The sequence below is a fragment of the Scatophagus argus genome, chromosome 7 (assembly GCF_020382885.2).
Source record: "Scatophagus argus isolate fScaArg1 chromosome 7, fScaArg1.pri, whole genome shotgun sequence".
NCBI lineage: Eukaryota > Metazoa > Chordata > Actinopteri > Scatophagidae > Scatophagus > Scatophagus argus.
In genome coordinates this window covers 4,028,029-4,054,175 of record NC_058499.1, presented here as the reverse complement: position 1 = coordinate 4,054,175, position 26,147 = coordinate 4,028,029, and the positions used below count along the sequence as shown (strand labels likewise).

The 26,147-nt window shown below is 43.2% G+C and overlaps 4 protein-coding genes across 14 annotated transcripts in view; 2 read left to right on the top strand and 2 right to left on the bottom strand.

Moving 5' to 3' along the window:
- LOC124061963 (pleckstrin homology domain-containing family A member 7-like) overlaps positions 1–9,956 on the top strand; it is a 119,333-nt gene extending 109,377 nt beyond the window's left edge. For 2 of the 3 annotated variants that reach the window (XM_046394333.1, XM_046394332.1), the window contains 5 exons: positions 2,768–2,947; positions 3,489–3,622; positions 3,793–3,926; positions 4,377–4,417; positions 8,704–9,956. In XM_046394333.1, the coding sequence (XP_046250289.1) occupies positions 2,768–2,947; positions 3,489–3,622; positions 3,793–3,926; positions 4,377–4,402 (474 nt within the window). In that variant the 3' untranslated portion in view covers positions 4,403–4,417; positions 8,704–9,956. The remainder of the gene's footprint in view (positions 1–2,767; positions 2,948–3,488; positions 3,623–3,792; positions 3,927–4,376; positions 4,418–8,703) is intronic. The other variant, XM_046394334.1, reaches the window with a different exon arrangement.
- Positions 9,957–10,067: 111 nt separating this feature from the next.
- LOC124061965 (ribonuclease inhibitor-like) lies at positions 10,068–14,323 on the bottom strand. 7 transcript variants are annotated; one of them, XM_046394339.1, is made up of 6 exons: positions 13,531–14,323; positions 12,666–12,822; positions 11,095–11,261; positions 10,784–10,951; positions 10,638–10,684; positions 10,068–10,469 (listed from the first exon to the last, which is right to left on the bottom strand). In XM_046394339.1, the coding sequence occupies exons 3-6, from the start codon at positions 11,250–11,252 to the stop codon at positions 10,396–10,398; spliced, it is 447 nt and encodes a 148-aa protein (XP_046250295.1). In that variant the 5' UTR covers positions 11,253–11,261; positions 12,666–12,822; positions 13,531–14,323; the 3' UTR covers positions 10,068–10,395. The 7 variants fall into 7 exon arrangements, 5 of the variants coding, with proteins under 5 accessions (XP_046250295.1, XP_046250297.1, XP_046250294.1 ...); XM_046394341.1 differs by lacking the exons at positions 12,666–12,822; positions 13,531–14,323 and having other exon boundaries at positions 10,069–10,469; positions 10,816–10,951; positions 11,095–11,660; XM_046394338.1 differs by lacking the exons at positions 12,666–12,822; positions 13,531–14,323 and having other exon boundaries at positions 10,070–10,469; positions 11,095–11,660.
- A 710-nt stretch (positions 14,324–15,033) lies between these two features.
- Positions 15,034–17,991, bottom strand: c7h11orf58 (chromosome 7 C11orf58 homolog). Its single transcript, XM_046394335.1, has 5 exons — positions 17,816–17,991; positions 16,751–16,834; positions 16,536–16,596; positions 16,208–16,317; positions 15,034–15,631 (listed from the first exon to the last, which is right to left on the bottom strand). The coding sequence occupies exons 1-5, from the start codon at positions 17,867–17,869 to the stop codon at positions 15,419–15,421; spliced, it is 522 nt and encodes a 173-aa protein (XP_046250291.1). The 5' UTR covers positions 17,870–17,991; the 3' UTR covers positions 15,034–15,418.
- Positions 17,992–19,948: 1,957 nt separating this feature from the next.
- LOC124061636 (transcription factor SOX-6-like) overlaps positions 19,949–26,147 on the top strand; it is a 97,842-nt gene continuing 91,643 nt past the window's right edge. The window contains exon 1 of one of the 3 annotated variants that reach the window (XM_046393701.1): positions 19,949–20,293. The gene's annotated coding sequence lies outside the window, so the exon portion shown is untranslated. Of the gene's footprint in view, positions 20,294–21,522; positions 21,690–26,147 lie in introns of those variants that run through there. The other 2 variants (XM_046393699.1, XM_046393700.1) reach the window with 2 other exon arrangements.

Genomic DNA, 26,147 nt, shown 5'->3' with positions numbered 1-26,147 from the left:
TCTGCTACTGTTTTTCACCACTTTTTAGTGCACACAACCATAAACGCCAGATCATTTTATTTTCTCTACTCCAACAGTGTAAAACGTGTTTACACCTTTTGTATTTACATTAACGCCCTCATGAAGACAGCCTCTTCTTGTGCAGACTATGAGGTTATTTTATGCTTTGACAGTGGTGGGTAATTAAATTGCCACAGTTTAAGTCGGGAAGAGAATGTGTACTCGTATCTGAGTACTTTTAAGTGGCCTATGCTGTGCTGTTTTATGCATCATAAATATACACGACAGGTTGAAGCGACTGGGCTGAAATACAACAGGACAAATAAATAAATAAATAAATGAGTATGAACAACGAGCGGACCGCATTGTCATGTGAAAACCGTGTGGAAAGTAAAAGGGAACAGCACAATACTTGACAGTTTGTGTTAAACAGATTTAGAGTGATCTTTTTCAGTCAATCAATGAGTCTTTTTTGTTTTCTTAATTAATCTTTTTGCCAACAAAATCTCTGGAAATGGTGAAAAATAGCTACCAGGTTCCCAGATCCCAAGGTGCAGCTTTCAAACTACCCAGATGTTCAGTTTACAAAGATACAAGACAGACGATGTTGGACACATTTTGGCTGACAAGTTACTGAAACCATAAATTATCGAAACTGTTGTTAAAGTTGCTGTTGACAGATGAATTGAAGAATATGTGCAGCACTACTCCTGTAGAAGATTCCTTTGAAAAATCGGTTTACAGTTTTGGTTCTCCATGGCGCTGCTGTCCGCTCTTTGTTTTTCTGACGAGTGAAAGCTTTTCCGCCATATTACTTTTATCCTTCCACAGCTGCGTACAATATATCAGATCAAAGAGAATATAGTTACAGGAGGTTGCTCGGTTTAAGAGTAGAAATTTAAGTAGAGAACTTAGAGAAGTGAACTGCTAATCACCATCTAATTCTGTGTAATTACGAAGCAACGCACAACTCTTTTCCCCTTTTCTTTTCTATCATGTAGAGATTTGCACTCGACAATAAAGAGTTTCTTGCTTCTGAACCTCCTCTCGGCTGTGTTCTTCCTAATCCGGTGGGGGTTTGATGAATCTGTGTCTGCATGGTTTTCTTTCTCTCTGTCCTCTTCGTGTGCGGCTGATTCTCCTGAGCACAACAAGCTATGGGAGATGCATTGTTCCTCAGAGCATGTGAACACACCGCCAGATCACACCCTGCTGCAGGCTGCCGGAGTCGGTGGGAAGGATGCATGCATGGCTTTGATGCTCCTTGGATGATTGCTCACAAGTACCCCTCACCACACACACACACACACACACACACACACATACACGTAAGATAATAAGATTAAGAGGGTATTGTCATGGAGAGAAGGATGTGGTGTGTATGTGCAGCTCCCAGACACACAGACTAATCATCTGCCTGGCCCTCAGCTCTGTGGTAACAATACTAAACATAATCCTTTTAAATTCCTGGATGAATTTCTCGCTGTAATTTGTTTTGCAGAGAAATGTTAAATTCATGTTTGTCACCGTGTCAGTTTAGCGTTCGTCTCCCACTGCCTGAGCGGGCATATTATGTATTTAACCTTTTTCACATGCAGCATTTATGCACCAATATATTTAGTAGTAGTTATTCAAACACCTTGGTAAAAAGCATGTGTATTAATGTAATATTTCCCCATAAACCCCAAAGCTTTAAGTGTCTAAGGGGGGGGGTCACTGCCCTCGTTGCCCTACCTGACGCTGCTCTGTGTGAGTTTGTCTTTCTTTCACTTTACTGCAGAGTATAAGTGTGTTGTGAGACTCTTTTTATTCCCCGTCGCTGCTCTGTAAACATACTAGTGCTGCAGATGGTGATGATTTTCTTCACTGATTTGTCTGCAGGTAATTTTCTTTTGCTCCATCTAAAAATTGTCACAATACCGAAGATGACTTTTCTGCTTTGGAACTAAAGTCCAAAACCCAAAGATATTCAGTCGAGGGAAACCAGCAAATAATCAAAATCTCAACAAGTAAATTCGTAACTGATGAATCGCTTATCAAAATGGTTGAATAACTGGTCAATAAACCAATATTTTCTTCATTAAAGAACATCTGTAGTGTGAGACTCTAAAGGCTTTGCTCTCTTACATGTAGATCTAATGTGGACACTTGATAATAATAATCCAAGGAAATCTGACCTGGATATAAATTATGGTTAGAATTACAAATGCTCAAATCAATTTTAATGTTAATGTTAATTTGAAACAACCAGAACATTTTAAATATATGAAAACACTGACGTACAAAAGTATATTTCTTGCCAAAAGAAAGAGATGACAGTAATGTTACAGTTTGCTAACACACAGTAAATGTTCAGAGTTCAGGGAGACATTAACGCTCACTTCAGCCTCTTGTGGCCAAAATGAGCATTACAGCAATAAACAGTCTGGGTTGAAAAATCATCCTGACAAAAAAACTTTTCTTTCATTCGTCTTCACAAACTTTGAAAAATGATCCTTGCAGAAATCTTCCCTCACCTGCTTCACAGATGAAAGAACAAAACTGAAAGAACCTTTTTTCATGTGTTTTTAAGTCGTAAACGCGAGAAAACATGAACCAGAATTTTTCGTCACTTGCCTCTCAAGGCTTCCGTATGGAGGTTTTCTGATTGAATTACACTGAACTTAACTTAAAGACTCACATCTAAAAATGATATTGATAAATCTGTTTTTCACCGTCCCCAGACTGGCTGTGATCCTGTCTCATCCTGTAATCCTGCCCTTTCTAGGTGTTCGACTGGCAGGAGGAGCGTCCTGTGGCAGAAGGTCAGAGCGACGAAGGGCGGAGTCAAGTGAAAGAGAGAGAGAGGATCCAATCAGATGAGTGGGTGAAGGCGACGGCGACGGTCACGAGAGTACGAGAGGTGGACGTGGAGCCTCTGGACTATGACCTGGATATCAGCCGAGAGGTAGACACACACACACACACACACACACACACACACACATCTGCGTGACCTCCGGCTCAGTCAGGAGAACGTGAAGAAAGTGTCAGCTTAGAGGAAGCCGAAACTCAAACAGAAGAAGATACCAATCCTCTAAGATGTCCACTGCTTCACTGGGTTAAACCTGCACTTTGCAGCTCTTCTCACACTTAATTTTAGTACCCATAATTTTCAAGATGACAGGTTATATAATATATTGTATTTATTGTGAATTTTCTCCTGACCGTACATCTAATGATCTCACAAAGCTTCTTCTTGGTTTTTGGAGGGCATTTGTCATCAATACTTTTCTCTTAAATTCAAAGGTTTTAACTTTGGTTATAACATAGCAGTGACAGCAGAGGGGAGTTCTTTACGGTCATTGTGGATGAGGTACTGCATATTACCAAACAAATGATTTAATACCTGTCATATAAAAATAAGAAACCGCTTGTTATGTCGCAGCATGAAACACAACGTTGCTGTGCTGACTATAAAAACGAGCTCCTGTCTATCCAACATGCAGCTGTCCAAGCCGCGGAAAGTTCCCATCCCAGAGAGGTACGTCGAGTCAGACTCTGAGGAGCCCCTGAGTCCAGAGGAGCTGGAGGAACGCTTCCGCCGGGCTGAGCGCATCAGGAACCTCCTGGCCAAATCCAGGTAGACGGCACACGGACAATGTGACGGGAGTTGGGTTGATACTGTGTAGGCTGTGTGATCATGCAAAGGGAAATGTTTGAGCCACCCACAGACACGCAGTGAGCTCATGATGTTCCACCAGTGGGTGATCCACTAGTTTGTAGCCCTGACTATCTGTGTGATTTCAACAGCGTTCAGAACATACAGCCGTCTGCCCCGCTGGACTTCAGTGAGCTGGACTCAGCGCTGCAGCAGCAGGAGAGGATCATGAACGTGTCCCATGTGCTGGCCTCCGAGGCCTCACGCAAGAGCAAACTGGTGGCAGGTTGGTGCACTCACGAGTTCATTAACATGATGCATCCTCGATGCTTGGAAGCGAACCCTCACAGCTCACAGCTATGGCAAATGCTTTCTCTCAGGCCTTATGCTCCAGTTTTAATAATCCTAACCTTCAGCCTAAAAGCAAGTCAACCCTCACGAGGAGTACCGACCCAAAGGTCTTCAGTTTATTCACCTGTCCTGTAACTCTCCAACTGATTCGCACAAAAATAATGAATCTAGAAGCAAACAAAAAATAATACTTTCTCCCCACTATATGAATTTACAGATTTGTCTGCCATTGAAGTAGCGTCATGTAACACATCTGCAGTCAAAATACATTCTTATTTTACAAATTATTCTCATGCCACTGCAGACGTGTAAATGTAGCAGGAATCATCTTAGATGGCCATCTCAGACAAGCAACGTGTGATTTGTTGTTGTCCCTGGTGTGCAGGGACTGAGTGGCTGGAGATGCAGTGAGTACACCCAGTCCAGGTACACCTGCCATTTCCCTTTAGGGTCGTGTGCATTCATTGTTTTCACCGTGTTGTATGTATATGCTGTTTGGTCAGGAATGTGCACAGATTGGTGGCAAAAGAGTCTCAAACCCAGAAAAAATGTCCCCTCATTTTCCTCTAAAATCTGCAGGTGATGTACATGATACACCACATAGACAACAACACCTTTGGGATGAACTGGAACGGAGATTGTGAGCCAGACCTTCTGGTCCAACATCAGTGTCTGACCTCACAAATGCACTACTGCATGAATGGGCGTATGGGAATTTAGAATGCAGTGTAATGGTCAGTGCGCATGCGTCGATACGTGTGCAGCCTGTTACAGACGCTCCCGATCTTTCTCACTGTTTTTTACTATTTTATTATTATTCGTGACTCCTTTACTTTCTTTTTTACTCTCTGGACTACAATGTCTACTATCTACCACACACCAGGAAGTTGTGGGTCTTTTTGGTGTTTTTGTTCGTCGCTGAACTACACTTTTCGGAGCGGCGATGCAACTCCTCGCTGCCCGCATTGTTTACACTCGGGATCAGCTGATGGACCTGAAGCCGGCCACCGCTCCAGGGAAAACACCGAGAGTAATTCCTGCTGAATGCTGGGTTAAAACGCACAGGGGATGCAGGGGAAATAAAAAGTTACGGAGGAAGAGGGAAGCTTTGAAACAGCGGAGGCTTATGACTAGAAAGTTTAAGCCGTGTCTCCCCTCTATCGTCATGGGAAATGTGAGGTCACTCGGGAATAAGATGGACGAGCTGACGGCACTGTCGCAGAGTCAGAGGGAATACCAGGAGTGCAGTTTGATGTGCTTTACGGAGACATGGCTGCACCAGGACATACCCGACGACAATGTGACGGTAACGGGCTTCCATACGGTCCGTGCGGACAGAGACTGCGCTACCAGCGGTAAGCACAAAGGGGGTGGGCTTGCCGTGCTCGTCAACAACCGGTGGTGTAATCCAGCTCACATCACGGTGAAGGAGCGCATCTGCAGCCCGGATGTGGAACTTTGTGCCGTTGGACTACGTCCATATTACTTGCCCAGGGAGTTTTCACATGTTGTCATGGTAACTGTTTATGTTCCCCCCTCTGCAAACCCCAGCAGGACATGTGACACTATTCACTCTGCAATAGCCCGGATACAGACTCAGCACCCGAGTGCATTCATTGCAATCTCGGGTGATTTCAACCACACTAACCTGGACAAAACACTCCCCACTTTCACTCAGTTTGTGAACTGTCCTACCAGAGAGGGAAGAACAATAGATCTGCTGTATGCAAATGCAAAGGACTGTTACAGCTCTTCCCCCCTCCCCCCACTAGGCAGGTCAGATCACAACCTGATCCACCTCTCCCCCTGCTATGTGCCTCTCGTAAAGCGTCTGCCCGCAACTTCAAGGACTGTGAGGAGATGGACAGACGAGGCCAATGAGACACTCCAGGGCTGTTTTGAGGTGACAGACTGGCAGGCACTCTGTGAGCCCCACGGCGAGGACATTGATGGGCTCACTGAGTGCATCACTGCCTACATAAACTTCTGTGTGGACACCATTGTCCCAACCACAACGGTAAAGTGTTACCCCAACAACAAGCCGTGGGTAACCAAGGACATCAAAGCCATCCTCAACAACAAGAAGAGGGCTTTCAGAGCAGGCAATAGGGAGGAGGTGAGAGCTATCCAGCGCACCCTGAGAATAAAGATCAGGGAGGCAAAGGAGAGGTACCGGAGGAAGCTGGAGTGGAAACTCCAGCAGAACAACACGAGAGAGGTGTGGAGTGGCATGAGGACCATCACAGGTTACGGGCCAAACAGAGGAGGAGTTGATGGCGGTGTGGAACGGGCGAATGAGCTGAATCAGTTTTTTAACAGATTCGACACAGGGACCCCAATTCACACTTCAAACGACTCCTCAGCAGTAAGGTTGCAGCAACCGGCCACTCCAGCCTCTCTCCCTCCCCCCACATTCCATCTGGATGACCTCGCTCACACCTCGTCCCCAGAAGCCTGGGTGGACCACTCTCACCTGGGTACCACAAGCACTCCTCCCCCACCCATCACCCCAACGATGACCTTCACAGCTGACCAGGTGAGAAGACAGCTGCAGAGACTCCGTGCAGGCAAAGCTGCAGGCCCAGATGGTGTGAGCCCCAGGGTCCTGAAAGCCTGTGCCCCCCAGCTAAGCGGAGTACTTCATCATGTCTTCAACCTGAGTCTGAGTCTTCAGAGGGTCCCCGTGGTGTGGAAGATGTCATGCCTCGTTCCTGTCCCGAAGACGCCGCGTCCCAGCGACCCCAAGGACTACAGGCCTGTGGCCCTGACGTCACACATCATGAAGACCCTGGAAAGACTCGTCCTGGAACAGCTCAGGCCCATGGTCCAACCACTTCAGGATCCCCTTCAGTTCGCCTACCAGCCCCGCCTTGGAGTGGACGACGCCATCATCTACCTGCTGAACAGAGTCTACACTCACCTAGACAAGCCGGCAAGCACTGTGAGAATCACATTCTTCGATTTCTCGAGTGCGTTTGACACCATCAGGCCGGCTCTGCTGGCTGAGAAGCTGACAGCGATGCAGGTGGATGCCCCACTGGTGTCCTGGATCGCAGACTATCTGACGGGCAGACCGCAGTACGTACGCCTGAAGTGCTGTCTGTCAGATGAAGTGATCAGCAACACCGGGGCTCCACAGGGGACTGTCCTCTCTCCCTTCCTCTTCACTATTTACACCACAGACTTTACGCACTGCACAGAGTCCTGCCATCTTCAGAAATTTTCTGATGACTCTGCAGTGGTTGGGTGTATTACTGGGGGGGATGAGAGAGAGTACAGGACAGTAGTGGACAACTTTGTCACATGGAGCGGGAAAAACCACCTACAGCTCAATGTGACAAAGACCAAAGAACTGGTGGTGGACCTGAGGAGGACTAAGGCTCCAGTGACCCCTATCAACATCAAAGGGGACACTGTGGAGGTGGTGGAGGAGTACAAATACCTGGGGGTGTACTTAGACCACAAACTGGACTGGTGCAAGAACGTGGACATGGTCTACAGAAAGGGCCAGAGCCGCCTCTACTTTCTGAGGCGGATGAGGTCCTTCAACATCTGCAGGACGATGCTGAGGATGTTCTACGAGTCGGTGGTGTCCAGTGCCATCACATATGCCGTTGCCTGCTGGGGCAGCTGCCTGAGGGTGAGGGACACTAACAGACTCAATAGAATCATCAAGAAGGCCAGCCATGTTGTGGGAGAGGAACTGGACTCTCTGACAGTGGTGTCTGAGAGGAGGATGTTGTCCAAAATAAGGACGATACTGGACTTTCCCTCTCACCCTCTCCACAATGTGCTGATCGGCTACAGGAGCTCGTTCAGCAACAGACTCATACTGCCACGATGCACCACAGAGCGACACAGGAAATCATTCCTGCCTGTCGCCATCAAACTGTTAAACTCAGCACTGTGACGGACACACTCACTGTTTATACAATGTACATATTGGCTACTTTTACACATTGCACATACCTGTATTTTTAAATTTTCTTAAAAAATTTTTGAATACAGTTTTTGTAAATACTACTGTACTTGAGATTTTAGTTTTTGTTTATCCTATTTATATACTCTGCACTTTTCTCCTTTCTTGGTCGGGAATACTGCATGTGCAATTGTCTGTAGAAACAAGAATTTCCCTCCAGGGATTAATAAAGGAATTCTGATTCTGATTCTGATTCTGATTCTGATGGTCAGATGTCCCAATACTTTTGTCTATATAGTGTTTGTCATGTGAATCTCAGGTTGGAGCTGGAAAAAAAAAAGAAATCTATGAGAACAAGAAGAACATAATGACGTTCTCTGCTTCAAAATCAAATATTCATGTTTTGATAAACATATTCCCTGAAACCATCAGTGCACAGTCCTGGCTTTTGTTTTGGGTGATAATCTGCTTAGCTTTTGTTTTGGTCAGCGCAGCTCAGGTAGGGCTGCTCTGGTGAAATGTGGCGTCCTTCTGCGTCCGGCTGGTGTTTTGGGGCGAGTTGTGTGTGTTTTGTGTGTCCTCTTGCAGGACTACTGCTGTCCTTACTGTTGACGCACAGCTGTCTCTGTGGCTCCTGTATTTCTCATGAATTACTTCACTGCCCCAAATTAAATGTGTGTTTCATTAGCATGCGCACCCTTTCAAATTAAAATGTTTGTACCTATCATATCCTGACAGCACAGGAAGAAACACTGACGTCTTTGCTGGGTCTTTTTCTTTTCCGTCTCCTCAGCCAAAGCTGCTGCACAGCACTGACCCACAGGAACGACCGACACGGCGAAACAGAAGACAGACTTTGCAGGAAAGGGAAGCAGCTCATCACTGTTCAGCATTTGCCAACTAATTAATTCACTCGTAACAATTTGCTTTTCTGTGAGTGAGAACAAAGGCGGGTTTTCTTAACGTTTTGATTTGTTGCTTTGAGTTTTCGTAGTTTTCATAACACGAGTGAATCTGATCACCTGTTTGGTTTCTGTGTTTTTATGAGTAGATAAAATAAGAGATGAAGAACTGCCAACATGCTCAGATTAGAGTAAGAATGTTTTTACAAGAATCATTTATTTATTCTAACATTCGTCCAACATCTTCACATGCATTACAGTGTAGTACGAATACCAACTAAAACACATGAAGAAAGCTGTCATTGCACACATTACATATCAGATTTAACAAGTTAATGATTTGGTGTCTGTTTCCTTAAAATGTTGATGTCCACTCTGTTTCAAAAATATAACACGTGTTTCTCACAGTTATACACATAAACACATTTCTGTGATCGGTTGTATCAATCAGAACATAAAACAACAGGATAATCTACAGGTATTTCTTTCACAGGTGTGTTTGTGTTTGATTGTTTATTTTCTCTTGCTATTGTTCTGTACCGTCCTGTCCTGTTCGGGACAGACACGGTTTTGAAGCCGTTCCTAACTGCTAGAACACATCAGCATGTGCACGTCTAAACAATAAACAATGTCTGACACAAAATTCTTCTCACCAGGTCCACTGACTTGTTTCTACCAAAACTTTATCCAAATCTCACAGCCTTTGAGTGATGTATAGTTGAAAAAAAACCTTAAAGCTTAATAAACAACGCATTTAGGTGTATTTTCAAATAGACAAAGTAAAGATGTGTATATGATGCATATTAAAGAATAAATGGGTAGAAAATATATGATGCAAAATGCTGACAGAATATATTCATAGAAAATATACACACATTATTTGGATGCAAGGCTTTCTGTCCATTCTACCTTCACAGCTGACCGACCTGCTGTCCTCCACTGCTGGAGAAAAATACCCCATAATGGAGTCAATCTCTCACAAGTTAATGACTTTTTGAACATCTAAAGGGAATATTTAAGGATATTCTGGCTGGCACAGAATCAATGAAGTATCTGAAAATCCCAGTCTGAAACCTGGATACACTGGCTCTGAGAATTGCGTGTGGAAGGTATGCAGGTGAGTCATGGTCGTTGATGACACGGCGTAGAACAGGCATGTCAAACTGGTCCACAGGAGGGCCGGTGTGGCTGCAGGTTTTCTTTCCAACCAAGTAGCAGCACACCAGACTTGACTCATTTAATCAACTGATCTCCGTCTTCAGACAGTTGATTGGTCAAACGGTGTGCTCTTGGTTGGTTGGCACAAAAACCTGCAGCCACACCGGCCCTCCTGTGGAACAGTGTGACATATGTGGCGTAGAAGGACAGAGTGCCAGCTGACCAGTTCAAGAACACTCCAACCCTTTTGGAGTTGAAGTAGGGCACAGATATGGTTGCATCATTCTTGTTGAACCACACGTTGTATTTACCGTTACAGTAGTAGAGCCTCCAGGACTGATCGTTGTAGCCAAGAACGCTGTCGTTTCCTTTTGCTTTCCTGGAGATTCCTTTATAAGCCACTCCTATACCTGTCCAGTCTCCAGTCACTCAACTCCGCAGCAGCAACGACCAGGATATCGATCAGGATATGGCTGATCCATAGTGAGCTCACATGCATCTGAAGAAACACACACAGGAAATGACATCAAAAATATGAAGAATTTGTTGTCCATGCCCTAAAATTACCTGATATTTTCAGTTTTGCTCATATATATTTTTCAAACTAGCTGGAAAGTCGGTCAATAAAAAGTCATCAATTTGCTTGTAAAAACAAAGAGAAACTTAAATTTCTTCAGAGCTGACTTTAAAAAGCACTCTGCATTGCCATTCAAGCTAGGAAAATTTAAAGAGTTGACATTTGAAGTGTAAAAAGTCAGTTTAATTAGTTTAAAGACCAAAAATAAAGTTGTGGCAAAAAACAAAAAATAATACCTGACAGTGAGGTGTTCAATGTTCCTCTGTACATTGGACAGCAACTCCATCCCCAGTTGCCCTGGATGGTTGTAACTCAGGTCCAGTTCCTTCAGATGGGTGGGGTTAGACCTCAGAGCTCTAGCCAAAAAGCCACATCCAGTCTCTGTGATCTCACAGAATGACAGCCTGAAAGAGAGAAACAATTGGAATTCATAGAATGTAAAACAAAATCTTACTCACCCAAAATAGATTTGGGCTGTCCATTTGTTCCTTTTCTTCCCAAATGTGTCCTTTAATTGTCACAGATGCTCCAGTACTTCTTCACAAACCTCAGTTTTTCCAGCTGACATTTTGAACTTGCCAGTCCAGCAGACAGCAGTTCTACACCCAAGTCTTGCAGATGATTATCATTCAGGTCCAGCTCTTTCAGACAGGAACTACTTAGAAGTGATCCAATGCTTCCCAACATTTCTCTGTGAGGTGGCATCCTTTGAGCCTTCATAATCAAAAACAATCTAATAGTATGTTAGCATAATTTTCTGAACATTTACTGGGGAGGATGAGAGCGCGAGAGAGAGAGAGCACAGGACTGTAGCAGACAACTTTGTCACATGGAGTGGGAAAAACCACCTACAGCTCAATGTGACAAAAGACCAAGGAACTGGTGGTGGACCTGAGGAGGACTAAGGCTTCAGTGACCCCTATCAACATCAAGAGGCCACCGTGGAGGTGGTGGAAGAATACAAATACTTGGGGATGTACTTGGACCACAGACTGGACTGGTGCAAGAACATGGACACTGTCTACAGAAAGGGCCAGAGTCGCCTCTGCTTTCTGAGGCGGCTGCCTGAGGGTGAGGGACACTAACAGACTCAACAGAATCATTAAGAAGGCCAGCCATGTTGTGGGAGAGGAACTGGACTCTCTGACAGTGGTGTCTGAGAGGAGGATGTTGTCCAAAATAAGGACCATACTGGACTTTCCCTCTCACCCTCTCCACAATGTGCTGATCAGCTACAGGAGCTCGTTCAGAATCAAAATCAATCAGAATTGCTTTATTTATCCCTGAAGGGAAATTCTTTAATTCAGTTCTAAATTAAATTACCGGTGACTAAACTAAATTCTTTAGTTCAGCAACAGACTCTGACTCCCACGATGCACCACAGAGCGACACAGGAAATCATTCCTGCATGTCGCCAACAAACTGTTAAACTCTGCACTGTGACGGACACACATACTTTTATATATACAATGTATATATGGTACACATGTAAATACCTGTATTTTTTATATTTATACTTATCTTGTTGTTTATCCTATTTCTATATCTTTCACTTTTCTTTCTTGGTTGGCATAACTGCAAGTACAATGTCTTTACGAGAAAAAAAACTCCTCTCGGGGATAAATAAAGGAATTCTGATTCTGAGACAATCAAACAAAAAATCTAGAATGAGTAGAGAACTCAGAGAACTTAAAATCGCAATAGTATCCTACGGGAAACTGAAATATAAGTACAAATACAGGTTTTACAATACATCTGGCACAAATTTGTTGATATTTTGAGTTGTCACATGTAGCGCCCCTAGTGCGTATCGGTGGTAGTACAGGACACGTACATCTACCTAGGTTCGAAGGGGAGTACGCCTTGACTGACTCGCAAGAGCTGGAGGGAAGTTGAACAGTTGACATTTACTGCCTCACACATAAAGAGCAGACTATATACAGACAGTAGTTTGTATAAAATAATATGAAATAAAATGGAGCTCCCCAGTATACAAAATAAAATATAAATAAATCTGGAAAGGTAAGGGTCCAGTTCTGTGTTCTTGTTTGCATGTGTGTTCCAGGGTTCAGTTCACGTCCGAGTGCACTGGCTGTACTCCTATCCTACTGCTACTACCTGGAGACAGCTAACAGGTGTAGGTGTGCTTATCTGAAATTCAGAAGGAATGAATCAAGCAGTCTGATGTCCTCTGCAGGCAGGTCCGGACGGCAGGCCACACCGCCTCCACGGCTGTCCAGTCTCACCGGGCTGGGCTCTCAACTAAAAAAACAATCTACACAAACAGTGCAACAATAAGTTATTCTGTTCTATTTTTTCTATTTAATATAATACCTCATAAACTTCTCTTCTTCTTTTTAGAACATCTTGTAATGCATAGCCATTAATTAAGGAAATACATTGATTACAATGAAATGATTTATCACATTTCACACCATTCATCACATTCCCTTTTAACCAAATTTACAAAATTAAATTAATTATCATCACAAGTGATATTTTAGCATTAGTGAATAAAATAAATGAATTAGTTCCATCAAAATAAATGCACTGCACTTAAACTGCTTCGCCCAGCTCCATTTGGAAAGCTGTTTTAGCAACATGGCGCTAGCTTAGCGATTAGCGATCTTTCCAACATGTAAACGCCATGATACAGTAATTCCAAGATATACACATCAAACAATACTATCATAAAACAAACATCTCATAACCCCGATTGTTTTTTAGGGAAAGTATCTCAACATAAACATGAAGTTTGCAGTAAGTTTCTCTTCACAAAAGTTAGCGTCGTAGCGATAGCCGTTAGCATGAGCTACTATCAGTAAACAGTAACTGCTCAACTCAGCGGAGTTTCAGACACTTATAACTCAACAGAAACTGCCTCGGTCACATTCACAGCTGGGATTCTGGTAAAAGAACACCTTATTAACGTTCATGAGTGATAATAATCAGAACATGAGGAGTATTTTGTGCCGTTTCATACCAAAGTTTGTTCTGTAAGTTTCGGCCTTCACAAGAAGAGACCTCAAGCAGAAAGCAATTAAGGCTCCCAACCATGTTCGATGTACAGAAAACATATGCGCCCCCCTGTGGGATCAACATGCAACTACACCTCTAAATGACATAAGGGATTCTAGTAGTTCCTCTGAGGTCAGCAACACAAAGACCAGAGCAGACCACTGCGAAGAAGACAATTAGGTTTCTGACAAACTACCAGAGCTCAGGTAGTTTTGATTTCCTCTAAAAGAGACTGATTATTCAGCTCACTGAGGCAGTGGAAGAGACTGAGGCATCTTTCTGAAGAGAGATTTTCTCTAATCCTATCTTTGATGTATTCAATAATTTCCTCATTCCTGGGTGAGCTGATCTCCACTGTGGTCAGAATGCTCTTCAGCAAAGTTTGGTTAGATGTCTGTGACAGCCCACGAAGGAAACGAAGAAAAAGATCAAGGTGTCCGTTCTCACTCTGTAAGGATTTATCCACTGCACTCTTCAGAAGGTTGGTTATTTCACTTGGAGCCTCTCGTGCAGTGGTAGTTTCTTGTGTTTCCCTTTTCTGAAATCGTTCTCTGAGATTTGAGTAAACATCCCTGAATATACTGTAGCATCATTGATGTTGATATTGTACTCATTCAGTTCACTCTCATAGAAGATCATGTTGCCTTTCATCAGGTGCTCAAAGGCCAGTTTTCCAAGCTTTAAGGTAATCTCTTTGTCCATTTTGACTTGGGACTGTTCTTCAACCTCTTGCCCTGCAGAATACTTATGCAACCATTTATATTTAAAAAACAGTGTCTAGTTGGGGCTTATTGTTAGATTTTCTGACCAACATACATTTATGGCCAAAACTTTAATGTTAATGTTAGGTTAAAAATGTTAAACTATCAGTTATTACGCTACAAAAGCAAATATTAGACTTGTTTATTAGACTATTAAATGATGCGATTAGTTTAGCCTACCAAAAAAAATTTTAATCCCTGATGATGCAAGTTTAATACAATTGAATAACCTCCACATTAGTTTGCAACTCTTTCAGAAACCTGTTGCAAGTTGGATTAGCCCACTTTAAGAACACCCTCCTCTCAATGTGCACATACTGCACAAATGTTTTGGGTCGGTTTAATGCAATATAGTAATAAACTGAAACTGATTCTGATTCTAGTTTTTAATGAAATACCCAATTGGGATTATTTTTTAAAAAGGATCTGTTGGCCTTGGATTCCCTCTGACTTTCTCAGTCAGTGACAGTCGTGTCTGTAATGTTGCTTTAGGGTACAAATGGACATTTATTGCCAGCTTTCAAATGAAATGTTTCACCATCTAAATGACTTGGTGTTCCTAAAATTTGTCCATAAAGGTTTGAATAAAACATTCCTGGTCAGAGAGCATCCCTGTACAAAACAAAGCACTCAGTGTGTGGAGAGCGTGTACACAGAGATCATCTCCCTTGTCTGAGGACCGCTGCTAAGGACAAAACAAACATTACGACCGATGTTTCCTTTTATTGGTTTTCAAACAAGAAACCACAAAATGTACAACATGTATACCAATCATGCTGAATTAAATCAATCATTATCCAAAACAATCTGTGACAAATGACTGTTAAAATGTTCAAACGAAATAAAAATCGCACAATTTGCCACCTTTACATAACGTAACACCATTCAACCAAAGGTTGACATTTTAACCTACAGACTTCATTCTCTGACGACATGCACACCGACTTGCTGCCTGATGATGAGCGCTCCTGTAGAGAATCCCTTTCAGCACAGTAAAAAAGACTGAAATGATGAGTGATCGCTTAAAGAGGCAGAAGTAACACCAACAGGTACAAATTTGAGATTACAAAAAACGAATTCCTCCCTGTACACCTACGATGACTTCACAAAGGCCATTTTGTAGCTGTGTTTCCGGTCACCGTTCTTACTGTCTGAGCTGGACTTTGTCTGGTCTGAGGTTGGTTCCTCTGGGTTAGGATCACAGCCTTTGTCCTCGGCATGTGTCAGTTCTTTTTCGCTGGTGGACTTCTCTGGTTCAGTTGCTTCTGTCTGACTGTCCACTGGTGGGGAGGGAAACGAGTCGGACTGCACGTAGGAGAACAAAAAACTGCTTAATATGAAGTTGAAATTTGTTTCACTTCTTTCTGTCTGAAAACAAAGTATCTTAAAACCCCAGAGTGATAACAGATGTCCCCGGATGCTGGCAAACGTTTCGGCTTCGGGCTAACGGACATCCTATCATATTTCAGCTGTGATCCTGACAGATTTGACAGTTACCATTTCACCGAGGGCAGACTATTAAATAAAGAGAAAAAGTAATTCGACACCATGGGAAATTGTGCAGTGTTTGCAGAAGTTTGCCTTTTTGTTTGCGTATTACTTGCATAAAACACAATGACAACATATGCGTGTTTTTTGCCAGACACACCCTGCTCAGCACACACACCATGTGAAAGACAGCACACAAGACGAAAAGGGTGTGTTGCCACTCAAACTGAAACTGAGCTTATGAGTGAAAAAAAATAAAACAAAAAAGTGACACAGGAATATGGATGCAATACTTTCAACTACTGCTTCATCAATTTCTTTAACCAGTGAACTGAATTAAATATCTGTAAAAGTATTTCAAAAATCATCATCTGGCCCTGTGTGATGCCTCACCTCAGTGAAACCCAGCCCACAGTGCCTCCGGTTCCGACCCGATAGCTTCCCATCCATGCCCTGCTGGTACTGCAGCTCTAGCTGCTCGTTGATCTTTTTATCTTCCTGCCCTGCAGAGGAGACACCAGTCACAGCAGGCACACCCAGCCAATACAGGCCTATCCATGCGTGGATAGATCTGTGCGGCGGACGTGTAGTGGGGAAGCCGGGTTAATTGCATTGGGCGTAAAGATGAGGCATCATGGGCAAGGGACAAAGGGACAGAAGTCTGGACATGTCTTACATTAGGGAATGCAGCATTTTAAAAAAGCTAAATAAAGAAGCTCACCGCTGCGGACGTGGGATGTTGATTTGTGGTCACCAATGACAAGGCGCCCGGTGTGTTCTCTCTGGAAAACAAACAATCCAATTTTATTTCAAATGTCACAATGGCCCTAATGTAAAGGTGACACTGACAAGTTCTTTATCTTTTTTATGTTATGGGCTACGGGCCCACAATAAAGTGAACTAAAAGCATGGAGGTCGACAAAACACAAAACTAACCTTGCCAGCACCCATCAAACGTAAAAACTTCTGCTTCCTTTCGTTGCTTCCCAGATCAGCTGTTGCCCACTGGGTAGACCCATCCTGCCAGGGCAAAACACTGTTATCACGCAGAGTCGAATGCAGCAAGAGCAGATTTCCATCAAAAACACATCATTCTCACATCATCACATTATTTGCACGGTGACTGACAACTCACATCATCTAGTTGAATAAGACTCCCGATCAGGATAAGAAACACTAACGCAAACAAACAATACACAGACAAATCAAACAACGAAAATGATTATCGAATTTAGCAATCAACAGGTAGAAGTCAGAGGTGGAAAAAAGTCTGCCAGAACCTCCCAGTGGTTGAGGGACGCAAGTTTATTAAATTATAGATAATCCCAGCACACTTTACACCTAAACACAGTACTATAGTGTGGGTTTGACAAGATGTTTAAAGAAGGGAGATAAATTTTCCATTCTGGAAAAGATAAGGGAGCTATTCAAGAAAACATCAAGGATGACTTGATCTTTACACCACCGAGGCTATGCTCAATCCATTCACTTGTTGAGCGCAAAATCTGCGGTTATATTTTACTTGAAAAGGTCTTTAATATGATAGGAACTGATATTAGATTTTTTTTAGGAACATATTAATGTTGTATTTTTATACTCGTTAGTGATTACTTTCGTTGACTCTATTTACGTACAATTGAGAAAATAACATTAAAAGTAAATTATAAGCAATGTGTGACCTCCTGTCAGTAATCCCTGCTGAGCAAAAGAGCTTCAGTCAATACACAGTCAGAAGAAGCCCACTATAAGTCTACCCGGAGTCCATTTATCTTATTCACACTTGATACAACACAGTACAATGCGTGGCACATTTGATGCAATAAAGTTCTAGGTCACCGTAATGAAAAAAATAACTTTCCCCTGACGGAACAGCAACGTGATCAGGTTTCATGACAAAGCTCTCCAAGCAAAACGTTAGCAAGCAGGCTAACGCGAAGCTAACGCTGTAGTTCCAGAGCTTTTATCTCCGGACTGCGTTCACGTTTTCATTATTTTACTCACTTCACTTGGAGACGCTGGTCGTTTTGTTCCATGTCTGTCCTCTGGAGAACTCATGTTGAAGGAATACTTTGGTTAAATGTCAATGAAATATCATACCACTTAGCAATAGCCAACTTGTTTTGCTAACTATCCTCCGTGACGTCACTTCCTCTTCCGTCTTCTTCTTCGTTTGTGTTGCTGTTGGTCAAGTCAACTGTGCTGCCACTCCCCGATGGATCGTGTTACATAACAATAATAAATGATATGATAAAGTTTGGATGCAACTGATAGAGAAACAGAAAATAAAATGTCCGAATAACATAAGTGAATGAATTAAACAGAAATAAGTAAAGAAAAATCCCATAAAGCAGAATGAAACACATGAAATCCATCAAAGGCAGCACTGACACCAACAACTCCTCAACTCACTCAACAAGCAGGCGCGTATGTAATAAAACAGCCAACTAATACAGCGCGTTATTGGGATGATGTTTGACTGTCCTTGTCAATGCCAAGAGGGATTTTTAAAAAGAGGAAGAGAAAAAAATGTAGTCATCTGCGATTTAAAACACAACGACCAGCTCTGAAGCTATTATTATTCCTATTATCTCTTTTTGTGATCGAACTAAAATGTCTTGCAGCAGCATAGGCTGCCCAGCCTGTTCTTGTAATGAAAATTCTTGCATCAAAATAGCTTTGATTCATCAACTGAGGATCTGGATGTTTTTATAAAAAACTCTAACTAATATCAATCGACAGTAAAAATCTGTAAATTAAAGATTCACTCATATTTCAGTGGAGGTTGATTCAATAGCCTGGCAGTATAATTCCAATAGAATGATTACATTAAAGCATGCATTTGGATATTTTACTGTACTATAATCTATTTCCATTAAATTACATTTAGCTCTTCATTTTCAAAAGCCGTTCCTTCATGGGGTCATGGACATGCAGTACTGTGTCGTGTAAAAGTATCTATCACATGCCATGCATTAAAGCTGCCAAAAGGTGGCGTAAGAGTTAGTGTAATGAAAAGAGCCCGTGAGGCGCTCACACCTCTAACACGACTCTGAAACCTCGATTTCTGCCATCCTCGAGATTTTAAACGACAGGTTTGCAGTCTCTTCTCAGACGCTCCACACGTTGTGTTCAATTAATCAAGCTGAGCCCGGACGATTTCCGGAAATGTTTTATTGAAAAAAACTGCATTTCTTTTCGAATGTGTAAAATGAAAAATATTCAGAGTTTCAAGACTTTGCTGTAGTCTGTCTGCTATGCTTCTGAGAAGACGGGAGAGGATTTTCCTATTTATTTTTAATCACAGTGTTTAATCTCATTTCATACCCAATTAGACTGTAAAATGTATTTTATATGATAAACAGCCACCAGAGAGACGTTCCCTAATGACATATGCACAATAACAGCACCGAGAAAACTTTACATTCATTTACTTATCACCAAACAAACATCTAAAGGTCTGCTTGTGTGCTTTGGAAATTTGTGATGATTTCTGACACACAGAAAATGTCTGAAAGAAAACATGTGAAAGAAACCAACAACGTGTTTATTTTATTTATTTATCTGTTTATTTTTTTTCAGTTTGCATTTCACACACACACACACACACACACACACACACACACACACACACACACACACACACACACACACACACACGCGGACTTTAGACGACTGATGTGCCCTTGAGCAAGGCACTTAAAGCCCAATTTGCTCTCCTGGCGCCTGACATGGCAGCCCACTGCTCCTGTGTGTGTTTCACTGCATGTAATTTGCCGGGTGTTGCGTGTGTGTTCAACTAAGGATGGATTAAATGCAGAAGACAAATTCAGTGTGTGTATGTAAAATTGTATACACTGCCAATAAAAAAGCCGATTCTTCTTGCATGCAGAGAGAAGTGAGGAAAGTTAAAATCATGATAGTGCAGAAAAGAAAAAACTAAACGACTTTGTGTTTTAATGAACAGCGCACATAAAGAAAGTGAGACAGAAACACGTGGAGACAGAGAAATAGAAAGACAGAGAGAGAGAGAGAGAGAGAGAGAGAGAGAGAGAGAGAGAGGGAGAGGAGGGAGGGAGGGAGGGGGAGAGAGAGAGAGAGGGAGAGGAGGGGTTATCCAGCCTCTGCCTCTTCACCCGGCACTGTCCCGCACTCTCACTTAACCTCCACATTGTGCCGGACGGGAAATAACTTTAACTACTTTTTATTAAAAACACCGTCCGAATGACAGCTCCTCCGGCTCCGCGCCGCCTCTGACTGCAGCGCCGAAGTGCTTCTTTTCTACTTTGTGGTGGTCGGCACAGAGCGCAAACAGAGGAGTTACCAAAGTCCCGACACGCTCCAGCGATGGTGACCTTACGCACGGGATTTGAAGGCTGTTTAAACTGACTTTGCTCTCAGCGCCGAAACTCTTCCTCATCGCTCTGAACAGTCCAGAAGTTTGGCGGAAACACGCAGCGAATGACGAACAAGTGAGCGCAGGTAAGAGACGTGCTGTGGCATCAGTGCGGCCGGAGGCGCGACCGCCAGCCGGCGCGTCCTCCGGGCTGCTTGTTTTGAAAAGTGGCAGCTCACTGCGCTTATCTCTGCCTCACAACAAACAACAAACAGCGATGACAGCAGCGGATTCAGGCTGCATGTCTTCTGAACTGCACTTGGACTGTGATTAGACTCGGCAGACTCTACGTGACCTGCAAAAACTAACTCGCAGAGAGCATTTAGAAAGAAAAGTTTTGTATGAAGGTGCTGGAGAAAAACAGAACAGAAATATTTGGCAGAATAATTTATGAATGCAACAAGTCTAAAAAACGCATTAGAGTAAACAGGTTTAGGATAAAGAATAAGCACCATAACGACTTTATTGTCAGTTATTGTTATTTACATATCAGTCTGTGACAAACATCCAAATTGTGAGAAATATTGCGTTTTGCTTTTACAGCTAATATTCAAAACTGAGCTTCTAATAAGCACACAAAGCTGTGTGGTCACGGGATGAGCCTGACACTGAACGACTTGTTTATTTAAAAAAAAAAACAGTTCAGTTATTTGTGAATTTGTTTCACTGTCATCCACAGGAGCTAATCTTAGAGCTGGTGATGGAGGCGAGATGAGCTAAAAAATTATAACATCAAATCTGTGGTCTTCATATGACCAGAGATTTGACTTCCAGACTGATGTTAATTAATTCGTTTTCACCCCTTTTTTCCTAGTTTAAGTAACTATCAGTTAAAGTTAATTTGAGCACCAAAATGAGGGTCCATCCTGCACTGCATCCCCGTCATGCGCTATTAACAGAGGAGGTTTCTGCAGGCTCGGGACACATGAGGAGGGAGGATTACACGGAGTCTCTGAAGTTTTGTGTGCAAAAACATTTCATAAAACAGAGTCAGAAAAAGGAAAAAGGCGATGAACTTTAATTCCGAAGCATCTTTTCAGGATTTAGTTGGAGGAAATCTGAGGGCTCAGCCCAGTCAGAGCGGCTGGAGTCTGCGCGCTGACACTTTGGGCAGTTTCCTGTTCGGCCACACAGCGGTAGCCTTCTGTCCTGAATGGACAGGCTGCGGTGGTCGTGCACGTCCGCTCCGCTGCACCTCCACGGCAGCACATTTCAGCCCGCAGCGAGTCTGTGGTGCCCGCAACATGTGCTGGGCAGCACTAGAACACAATAGATAGAAATAGACTGTGGAGATCGGGAGAGAAAAAGGAGGGCCCGAGTTAACTTTTTCTCCCCCCGGAGGTCACGGCGTCTGACCCCAGAAGAATGCGTGAGTCATAAATGAAAATAGACTCGGAGTCTTAACGCGGATCCACTGGGAGACAATACCGGGGGAAAACAGGACAGTGTCCCAGCACGGAGACAGAGTTGACAAATTAGTCTGTAAGTTTCTTTTATTTTCCCTCACATGATTTTCATTGCCTTTCGTTAAAAAAAGTTTGGACCGTGAGTCTCAACTTTATGGCTGCTAAAACAAAAAAAAACAAAAAAAACTTTGTTGATCGTGAAGCCTGACGGAGTGACAGCACCGCTCGGGTATGAAGTAAATTGTGTGAACTTGAGCCGTGCATGCAGCGGCAGTTTCTTATCCGGAGTGAAGAGTCTGCGGCTCGGACAATCAGCTGTCTGTCTCCTGTGTGAATGTCTGCCCCGAGTTCACGGTGAGGATGTGACAGGGGGTACAGGAGGACAAGGCGCACGGCCACGGCCTGCGAAGGACTGATAGAGTCACCACAGGGTGTTCCCCATATTTAGAGCCACACTACACCTCTCTGATAAGCCGCTGCTCCCCTGCAGATAAGGAGCTCCTAGAGACACATCGGGACAGAGACATCACACATGCGTGACAAAAATGACTTTGACAACCGCTAGAGGAAACTCAAAGTCCAGACAATCGCTCATCTGATTTGCGAGGCCGTTTGAGCAACTTCTATCTTAATCAGTTGTCGTATTTTACATGCGTCTCAAAGCAATTGTCCAGCATCGGCTCTAACTGTTTACGCACGGGCATTTTGTTTGCGCATCAAATCACTCTTCTGTACAGAGGTAGAATTTCCCGGCTCGGCAGATTCTCCAGTTGCCAGTTTGGACCTGCCCACACCGGCCTGCGCAGTAAATCACAATTTCCAGCGAGTTGTTTTAATTGTTTGGACTGTGGCAGAACAATTTTAGAGACCCCCCCTCCCCCATCCCACCCCTCTCTCTTGTAAGTGAGAGTATCTGTCTGAAAAACAATCCGAGCAGGGGGAGGTGGTGGTGGGGGGTCGCTGAAGTTGATCTCCTATGGCATTTTGTTTGGAGCAGGTGCTGCGGGTTGAAGTTCCCTCATAAGGTAAAGTGGCATTAGAGCGTCCAAATGGCAGACTTATATATAGGCTGCCAGTTCAGCACATTGTCCCGAGCTGCATGGCTGCGCTCTCTGCGCTGTGTGTAGGAGACCTGCGCTTTTTTCTTTCTTCTTCTTCTTCTTCTTGTTCTGTGCGGATCCTCGCTGACAGGCGGACGAGCCCGGATTGAGCGGCGGGCCACTTTGTGCTCCATCAGGATTCTGTCAGTAACGTTGAATCACTGTGAGGAGCCGTGCGTAAAATGCCTCCCATTTGTGCGCCACCTGTGATAGAACGCCGAATAATTTACAGATGAAAATGATTTTTTTCTTGATGAAACATTTTAATATTTCAGGCTCCATTTTGTGTGTTTTTTGGTTGAAATCTCACAGACACATTTGCTCAGTTAGAAATTAAATTCATCTTAATTTTAGGGCCTGCAGACTTACATATTTCATTTAATTTCATGATTTTCTGATTTGATATGGGCAATTATATTTTCTGGTTACATTTCCCTCTCACACTCACACACACACATACACACACACACACAGTGTTCTTTTCCAGCACCAACACACATTTAGCTGTTATTAAAACACACTTCAAAACATTTATTTTAAATCAAATTTCACTCTGAAAATATCAATTTCAATTTCTTTTGCTTTGCCTCCAATGTTAAGCCCTGAAAATGTGCACCAGTGTTAATGTAATGCGAGGCCAACCTCAGGATCTGATTCTCATACTTTGAAATCTATCCATCGCTCACACGTTACTCTAATACGCCACATATACTCCCCGGACTCCGAGGGGCCTTTTCCTCCGGTGTGGCACAGAGAGGGTACAAGCAGCTGGAAAGACTGGAGATTAAGAGATTTGACGGCTGAGAGAAAGAGAGAGTGAGATAAAGGGAGGGATGGAACAGGGGAGGTGGAGGACTGAACTCTGAGATTGCGGCTGCGAGTTTGTCTTTTACCAGACATCCACAGCCAACCTCATATGCAGAATTTCAGAAATTAGATGCACCTAATTACAGTTTTAGGATGCACCACCATGTTTACCCCCTTTGGTAATACTGTTATTTTATTTACCATGTCTGTTGAGCTAAACGCCTCTCTTCCATCTGACCACGGTGTTGAAGATTTAAGTGTTTCCACATGTTGGTTTTTCTTTTTCTTCTTTTTCTTTTTTTTTTTTTGAGGATGTCATTCACCTTCATCAGAAAAGCATCGCTCCACCATTTTAAGCTTGTGGCCCATCCAGAGAGTCCTAATTATTTGTTGTCGGTCTCTTTGAAAAAGACACCAGCCCCCAAATTGGACATGTGTTGTACAAACACAAATTAAACATTTAGGTCTAACTATTTCTCCCCGGGTCCTAAGTGCATATTAGTCAGCCTATACTTATCTCTGGCCCAACGGCACACCCAAATTGCAGTGTTGCTGCTGAAAAAGAAAGGTTGAGGCCTTGGAGAATGAGCACTTGAAACACACTGGCAGATGCACATAAGTTTCTCAACCACAATGCAAGCTTAGGTGTGTGTGTGTGTGTGTGTGTGTGTGTGTGTGTGCTTGTATTTATGTGTGTGTGTGTGTTTATGGGTTTTTGTATGTTTTGGGATTGTTGATGTGATCAGATCCGTCAGATGTTCGCCTGTGTTTGACTGACATTTTGTGTGTGTGTGTGTGTGTGCATGCGTGTGCATGTGTGTGTGTGCACACGTGTGTGTGTGCATAATCACCTGCCTGCATGTCCTTGTGCACAGTTTGGTGTGTAATATAAAAGCATTTCTCAGTGTGTCTTGTGCTGCGTCCTTGTCGTGTGTGTCCATGCTGGGTGGCCTTTCTGCCTTCATGTATGTATGCTCTTGACTCTGAGTGTGTGTGCACTGCTGGGTGGACGAACTACTCTGTGGATCCTTCCTCTGTTCTCCACCACTGCATAACCTTGGAAGCAGCTTCCTCGTTTTTCCCCAGAGTGGAGGATAACGAGGGTCGTTCATTCTCCTCTCGCCTGTCTTTCAATGGTCAGGGCAACCTTTCCTTTTTGCTGCTGATTCTCCAGCACCTGCTCCCCGCCATCCACTCACAATGCTCAGAATAATAGCTTACCTGACACACCAACTCCTCATGACAACATTCGTACCACATCTTCACATACAGTATTTGGCCGTCATCTTTGTTCAGCCTGCTGGCGTGTGTGTCCTCGTCATGCTTTTTTTTTTTTTTTTTTGCGTGTCCTGATGCGCAGAGCAGCTTAAGTTCACAAAGTTTGTCCTCGCCTCATTCCTCGCCTCTTCTCTCTCTCTCTTTTCTTCAGGCATCAGGGCGTGTGTCACAGTTGTCTCTGCTGACTGCAACATTAACAATGGCTATTATGTACCTGGGGAGGCCTGAGTAAAATTTATAAATGTATGGTTTACACAGGAGCCTTTGACAAATGACTGCTGCACTGTTGACACAGTCCCAAACCTGGCACCCTGCCTGTACAGAGAAGTAACAAGGGGTGGCTTAAATCCACATTAGACTGAAACCACTTACTTATTTTTTTTCTTATATTGTGATAATCGGTGATGAATGTTGTCTGCAGTGTTGTTTTTTTGATTTTCCTGTTTATTTTGTGATTTGTGAAAAGTTTGACATGGCAAACCGCAGCTTCGCTCTGTCTGCTCTCTCACTTTTCCTCAAGTGGAAAAACTCACCATCACACTCTCCAGTAACACATCACAGAGGGCTGCCGTTTGTCCGGGCTGCTCAAAGTACACGAGAGCCCACATTTTTGGAAATGTAGGATCTTGTGATATATGTAAATGCAAAGCACTGCAGGATGGACGTTTCCTTTTATGCCTAAGTGCCTTTGGGAGGCCGGGTCAAGGTTATTTCTTACATCCTCTGAGGAAGCAACCGTCACTGTGAATCAGCTTGTGGAACTTTAATGGCAAGCAGCAAAATGATTCGTGCTTTATCTTCTGTGTGGTCGCAGTAACTTCATTCTCAGTGTCCTGCTGCATTTGAAGCACAGGGAAAACATTTTCAGATCGATCTGACTTTGCTGAAAGGAACACACCGAATTGTTCCAAAAAGCCAGTTCCCCTTTTAAGAGCAGGATGACAAAAGGGAGGGAAGCACGAGGACTAAAATCAATGTCCCCAGATTATGTTCTAAAAGCCTTTCTTTCTGTTAGCTCGTAGAAGAATAAAAAAGTGAAGATGCTGAAACCAGTTTCAGTCACAAAGTGCAAAGACCAAAGTGGGGAGAAGGTGAGGTTACAGTTGTAGACTGTAACATCCACCTCAGGACACTCAGTTTAATTGGTATGTGGAAACATTCAAATCAATGTTGACACTCCGACTCTCATCTTGAATTGAATACTGATTGTTGACCTTTGTCAAAGTATTTTCCCCCAAAGAAACATATCGCTCTGATGTTGCTTGCAAAATCGATTAGTCTCACAAGTTATTTTTCATTGCTGCTTGGTCATGGAAATCCCATCACTGCAACTTTATTGTTTTACTTTG

Excerpts from the sequence above, each read along its gene's own strand:
- LOC124061965 (XM_046394338.1), bottom strand. The coding sequence starts at position 11,267 with ATGAAGGCTCAAAGGATGCCACCTCACAGAGAAATGTTGGGAAGCATT. Across the intron at positions 10,685-10,783 it reads ATTGAACACCTCACTGTCAG|CTTGAATGGCAATGCAGAGT; the intron begins GTATTATTTTTT and ends AAATTTTCCTAG. Across the intron at positions 10,470-10,637 it reads AAAGTCAGCTCTGAAGAAAT|ATGCATGTGAGCTCACTATG; the intron begins TTAAGTTTCTCT and ends GTGTTTCTTCAG.
- c7h11orf58 (XM_046394335.1), bottom strand. The coding sequence starts at position 17,869 with ATGAGTTCTCCAGAGGACAGACATGGAACAAAACGACCAGCGTCTCCA. Across the intron at positions 16,835-17,815 it reads GACCAGCGTCTCCAAGTGAA|GATGGGTCTACCCAGTGGGC; the intron begins GTGAGTAAAATA and ends TTGCCCTGGCAG. Across the intron at positions 15,632-16,207 it reads GTGGGCTGGGTTTCACTGAG|TCCGACTCGTTTCCCTCCCC; the intron begins GTGAGGCATCAC and ends TCCTACGTGCAG.